This window comes from Centruroides sculpturatus, unplaced genomic scaffold, assembly GCF_000671375.1.
Source record: "Centruroides sculpturatus isolate CEXI.00-Female unplaced genomic scaffold, Cexi_2.0 scaffold7, whole genome shotgun sequence".
Classification (NCBI taxonomy): domain Eukaryota; kingdom Metazoa; phylum Arthropoda; class Arachnida; order Scorpiones; family Buthidae; genus Centruroides; species Centruroides sculpturatus.
In genome coordinates, this window is record NW_019384510.1 from 197,462 (window position 1) to 203,810 (window position 6,349).

Consider the following 6,349-nt stretch of genomic DNA (forward strand, 5'->3'; position numbering starts at 1 on the left):
AGCGGTTTGGTACTTAAAGCGTAAAAACAATCGTTTTTACATTTTAATTAGAAATCGATTTTATAAAAACGAAATTTGAAAGTTTCTTTATATAATACGTAAACGATGAAGTGTCGGTTTAGGTATTTATTTATCCAACTTGATTTTTTTAAATAGACAGTTTACGTTAACCGAACATTCTTTCTTGATTGGCATTCCTATGGATTTATGAGTTCGATAACGATTCAGTTAGATTTTGTATTTTAAATTATTCTGGTTGAAATTTTACTGCATTTTTATCATGTTATCGTCTCTTAAGTTATGCGGCTCTTCGGTTGAACTTCCCGGCTTCTACATTTGTAGCGAAGAAGACGACGACGTATCGACTCCGACGACAGATGGAGAATCGCCGATAGTGGACGGATTGCAAATTCCACCTTACGACATAAGACCTATAGAAAGTCGCGGGGAGGAGAAACAAGCTTTGAATCTTTTTAAAGCGGATGGCATTAAACTCAAAATAGCCGAATTATTCAAACTTCGCTCTCGAGACTCCGACGCTTATCTAGTCGCCGTCTTGGGCAATTCTGGTAGGCGACTCTCGAAATGATGTTCCGACCACGACCAAGTACGTTTTTATTTATTTATTTTTATTTATAGGACTCGTAATCGGATGCTGCGTTTGTATCGCTATCGATTGGAAAATCGGGATGATCGTGAACTGCGCGATTAACGAGGAGTACAAAGAAGCGACGGATTTACTCAAATCGCAACTACTAGACGAAGCCGTCAAACATCTTTCTCCGCGTTACGTGTACGTAAACGTAAAAGTCGGCCGTAACGTAAACGCCCGACTTATTTCTTACACTTCTCGCTGGAACATCGACGTGTACGAGACCTACTGCAGGATGTTGAGAACGGTGTCCGTTAGCCATCCAGCTCAAACTTTATGTAAATGCGTGGTGCGTTTTCGACGAACTTTGTCTTTCTGCTCCGAAAAACCCTCCATGCTGGACAGCCGCTTTTTACTGCGATATTTTGACATTAAGAGCGCGGTGGGATTCTACATCTTTCAAAAGGAAACGGATAATTATTGCTACCTTTTCAAATATTTCGGCAGATGGCTTTTGGCGCCCATGTACGCCACTTCCGAAGATTTCGCTCGCGTAATTCTACGCGAGGTGGCAAATTACGTCAGACGCCAGCCGGAAATAGCGGGTTCGATAATGGCGTTTAGTCCTTACCGTCCCGAAGGAATCAACAAAAGCGGAGAATTATTGGAAGAAATGGGATTTATTAAAACTTCGATAACGTATAAGCAGAAGTTTTCGGAATCGGTTATGAACGATTACTCGGGAGATGCCGTAGAACTATGTGTCGTTTGAAGTTAATTCCGTTCCGGACTGTACCCGTTCGAAGCGAATTCGCGTCTTACGTCAATATGTAAACGTGCAAAAATAAAACGATGTCGTTCGTTTATCCGCTCTTTCCGATGGAATAAAAAAGTAATGACTACATTCCTCCCAGTTTTTTTATTAATTTACATTTCCGTCGTGTGAAATAGTCGTTGCCGAGTAAAACGATGAAATTGTAGTTAAAATTCGTGTACTGTATTCTATTTTTGACTTTTCGCAGTGGATTTTAACATGTGAAAAATAACACGTCGATTTTATGAACGATAATCTTCGCATTTATTTGCGATTCATTGACTGTTCGAGTTTCGATTTTTAAAAAAAAATGGTTACGAATATATATTTATAGTGTGTATGTGTTCGTCAATATCTCTAACGTCGCATCCGAATCCATACATAATAGTAAAAGTTTATGCGCTTAATTCCAATAGTGTATGGAAATCCCGATGCTTAATTTACCCAGAGAAAAGGTGGTGGAAAGCCAACGAATCTCTTGGACGGTGACGTCGTTTTCGGAGAGTTTCGCTCTCTTACAAATCTTGTAGAACTTTGTCGCAGCAAGCTTTTACAAGCGATTAAATTTAATATTTAACTTATAACTTATTGTATTTTATAACGCATAGGCTATATTGCTGAGGGGCTCGTGCCCAAATGTATCTTTTGACTGAACAGCAACAATAAAAATACTTCTAAAACAGTGATTAACCGTGTCTCTCCTACAATTACTTTCTAACAGCGGACTTACGATAGTGAAAGAATCATCTGGTTATTACGTATTAACCTATCTGGAATCACGTAATTATAACTTTTCCTTTGAAACATGTCTGTGATGTGTAATTTCTTGTAGCACTGAGCTTTTGTTTAGCACAACACCGAAACAAATTGCAATTTGCGGAATGCGTGTGCCAAATTATCGAACAAAGTCCGAATTATCGGCTATTTTCCACAGGCCACATTAACAAACTTCCATTGTATAAGGAAACTAATAAAAGATATCAAAGTTAGTTTTCTACATCATAGATTTAGAAAATAATTTAAAGAAAAATTGGATTTGTATAAAAACATATTTAATTACATTTCACTGGAAGAAGACGAATTATTTGATTTGAAATATGATTGAGCATTGACATCAATCTGTAAACATCTTTAAGAAAGATGGGCAGACTGTAATTTCTTGTTGTAGTAAATATTGAAATTCGTTTCAAACATGTTAGCCATTTTTCATTTCTGAAAAAATTAAGCACAAGACTACCAGAAGCTATTTTATTAATAAATTTCTCTTTTTATAAATATACATACATTAAACAAAGTATTCCTGTTTAGAAATAGTCTTACATTCTCGTTAATCTTATTTAATTCCTTGAAGATATTTATTTAATTAATATACATGATATTCAAATAAAAAATATTGCCTATTTTTGTTTAAGAATTAAGTATTCTTAACAACTGTATAATGTTAACTAATTGCAATTAACAATTTGATATTATAATAACAGTATTGATAAAAATTCATCCTACGTATTTTGTGTGATGTGCCGTTGCAATTAATTTTGCCGTTTTTTTATTTTTAATGTCTACGGTCGAATATGCCAACGTTTTGCCTACTTGAAGTAATTTTGCTTCGATTAATATTTCTTCTCCGCTTTTAATGGGCCGTAAAAATCTGAAAAATAAATAAGTCGTACTTAAACTCTCAGACTACAAAAGTGACACAAAAATATTAAGTACTGTATTACATACACTTATTGCAAATTATAACTATAAAATATGGAGCTTAAAATTTTGTTTATGTTAATGACGCTTTCAAATTTTTATATGAAAAGGTGATATATACTGTATATACGAGGGTAATCCCAAAAGTAAGGTCTCCTATTTTTTTAAATACAAAGAAACGCTTATTTTCAATAATGTTCATATCATTTTAAGGCTCTACATAATCGCCATTTCGGTCGATGCATTTTTGTATGCCCACGTCGTACTGGCTCGCCGCCATGTCGTGTTAAACCAATTGAAATTCATCGCCAATTGACGGAAGTTATAGCGAGTCGTGCGTAGATGTCAAAAACGTCGAGTGGGGTAGGGAGTTTGCGGCTGATCGTCAATTTTCGACGAGACAGTTGCGAAGGTTGAGCAAACCATGCGTGTATCTGTTCAGTACAGCACATACATTTCGGTGTACAGGCCAGAGTTTTTATTATTTTTACATTTACTTTTTGAGCTGAAATTTGAAAAAACTATAGATATAAATTCCCACCGTCGTCAGTCCGTTTTTTCCTTAATTTCGAGAACGGAGTTAGATGGAAGTGAGAGGGGCTAATCGGAACCTCCTGTTCCTAAACTATAGAAACTTAGGAGCCGGAGGCCCCGATTAACTATATACGAACTTCCGATCTAGACTGGAAGTGACGTTATTTCAATCAAAACTTTTGCCCGAAAGGAGTTAGATAATGACCGGCAGGACTCTATAACAGGAAAGTATGATGTAAAGGGGCAAATCAATTTCAAATTTGCTTCGTCGATCTCACATCAGACGAATTACAAAAATTTCATGTGACTATCTTGTTTTGTCACGGTTGTCTTCGAGTCTGGATATGACCACGCGCATTAGAACAAATGTAAATCAACGTTTACTTTTAACGTAGCAATGTTTAATATAAACTACACATTCTAAAACAAAGAAATCAACAACAATGATGTGTTAAATTTCACAACTGTTATAATTAAATCACACATTTATTTCAGATAACCACAGCTATTAAAAATGCATTAAAACTTTCTGTTCAATCCAATATAATCTTTACTTATTAACCACGATATCGGAAGGCATCACTGTACTGATTATAATGTCTTTAAATTTCAAAACATCTTTTAAACGTTTAAATTAAAATTAAAACAATTATTTATTGTGATATCGTCACAATGCCGAGTTGCAATTTTTAACCACATTCTTAATTTTTTATCTAATTTAAAATGTGTTCATTATCTCAAATTAGTAGTGGCTTGTCCCCGTACATCATACTTTTCCTGATAACAGCAGCGTCTATGTAACATCATTCGAGAAATCACGACTTTCGTATAAAGTTAATTGGGACCTCCTGCCCCTAAGCTTTCCATACCCGGTCTTGACTTTCGTCTATCTAACACCGTTCTCGAGATTACGGAAGGGCAGACTGACAACGATAGTGGGAATTTATAGATCTACAATTTTTCAAATTGCAGCCCAAAAATTAATTTTAGTTTCGGTATCGGTGTAAAGGCCAAAGTTCCAATTAATTTTTAATTTTTAGATCTAATTTATTTAAGTTTTAGTTTTTATAATTATTTAAAATAATTTACATTTATTACTATTTACTGTATTTAATTTTGCGTTAATTTTGCCTGCATTTTAAAACTCTTAATTAAAATTTTTAAAATTAATTGAAACTTTTTTTTTCTTTTGCCTCATAACTAAATTGTTTTAGTGTTGTTTTCCACAAAAGATAATCAAATTTAAATTTATTTGAAATTTTTTTAGTAATTTCATTAATTTTTGTTTCATAAATTTGCCTGCTTTTTAAAAATTTTTTAAAGTTTAATTATAAGCAAGTTAACATTGACTGAACTATTCAGCTACCTAGTATTAATACAATACAGTATACAGATAATCTACACTTTTGCTGTTAGCAGTTATCTGGCATGCCATTATAGGCTATATATCTTAAACTATGTAAGACTGTCAGAATTCAACAATCATGTAAATTTATCAAACCTGCTTTAAATATGAAATAAACTTAATAATTCTGTAATACAAGGTATTTTACAGCATATAAATTATTGTAATTTTAAAGTGCAAATTAAATTCAACATGTGGATTTATTACATAAAATATATTGGAAAGATAATTCATTCTAATTTTAGGTTAGTTTTAGTATTGTTTGATGAGTAGATTTAGAGTAATATCTTTACTTTTAACTTGTCCTGATGTAAAAACCAATGAGAACAAATTTCATAATTTATTGGACAATTGGAAATAAAAAAAACTTAATATAAATAAATTAATTTCATTCTATAAACATTAGAATAAATTATTTTTTCAATGCATTTTACAAATTGTTTTTATATTATTACTAGCTGTTACCAACGACTTCGCCCGTGCGGATTTTGCAAGCAAACCCCATTTATATTCAATATTTCAACGACCATAGTACCAGTAGACCCCCCTATAATGCAGGTTCATATAATGCGGATTCGTATATCACGACGAAAAAATTGCGACCGTATTCGTATAAAGACGCTAAAAGAGACTCGTAAAATGTGTTAAAACGTCATCGCCGACTCGTGTTGTGACAGGATTGGCCGAATCTGGACCAATAGTGGACGAGCAGCCGTACTACAGTAGACCCCCTATAACGCTTAGATACGTTCCACGCTAACCAAAAATTACGTTGTAGGAACGATTAAATACATGAGCCAATCGCAGCCCGATAGGTGGGAACTTTACGGACTAATACCCCGTTCGCACCGAGCATTTCGATCTAGATTGTGACTAAGGTCGGAGAGAGTTCCGTGGTGCGAATGCTCTCGACCGTTTCAATCTCGACTGAAACGAGGCTATATCGCGATCGACTGGAGAGAGTTCTTGAAACTAGATCCAGTCATAAGAGAGATCCCACAATCCCATGCGCGCGAGGAAATACAAGATGGCTGCTGAACACGTGTCCGGCTATCGACAGAAAAATAAAAAAGACATCTGGAGAGACGATGACATCTGTCTATTATTAGATATACGGCAAGAAAAAGTATTTATTTCTAACCAAAACTTCCATTTTGTTTGTTGGTGTTTGTGACTTACCGCGTAGTTATGTCAATTTTATCATCGCGTGTAATAGCCGGGTTCTTCTCAAGCGAGTTACCTGTGCGAACAGCACGACGTTCCACTGGCGACAGTCACAATCCAGATTGTGGGTAAATCGAGATCG

At 34.7% G+C, this 6,349-nt stretch overlaps 2 protein-coding genes across 2 annotated transcripts in view; one reads left to right on the forward strand and one right to left on the reverse strand.

The window, feature by feature from the left end:
• Nucleotides 1-2,328, forward strand: LOC111622371. Its single transcript, XM_023364728.1, has 2 exons — nt 1-569; nt 640-2,328. Exons 1-2 carry the CDS (start codon nt 281-283, stop codon nt 1,362-1,364), a joined length of 1,014 nt encoding a protein of 337 aa, XP_023220496.1. The 5' UTR covers nt 1-280; the 3' UTR covers nt 1,365-2,328.
• Nucleotides 2,329-2,648: 320 nt separating this feature from the next.
• Nucleotides 2,649-6,349, reverse strand: part of LOC111622372 (acyl-coenzyme A thioesterase 13-like) — a 12,592-nt gene continuing 8,891 nt past the window's right edge. Inside the window, exon 2 of the mRNA XM_023364729.1 lies at nt 2,649-3,054. Coding sequence (XP_023220497.1) covers nt 2,901-3,054 — 154 coding nt within the window. The 3' untranslated portion in view covers nt 2,649-2,900. The remainder of the gene's footprint in view (nt 3,055-6,349) is intronic.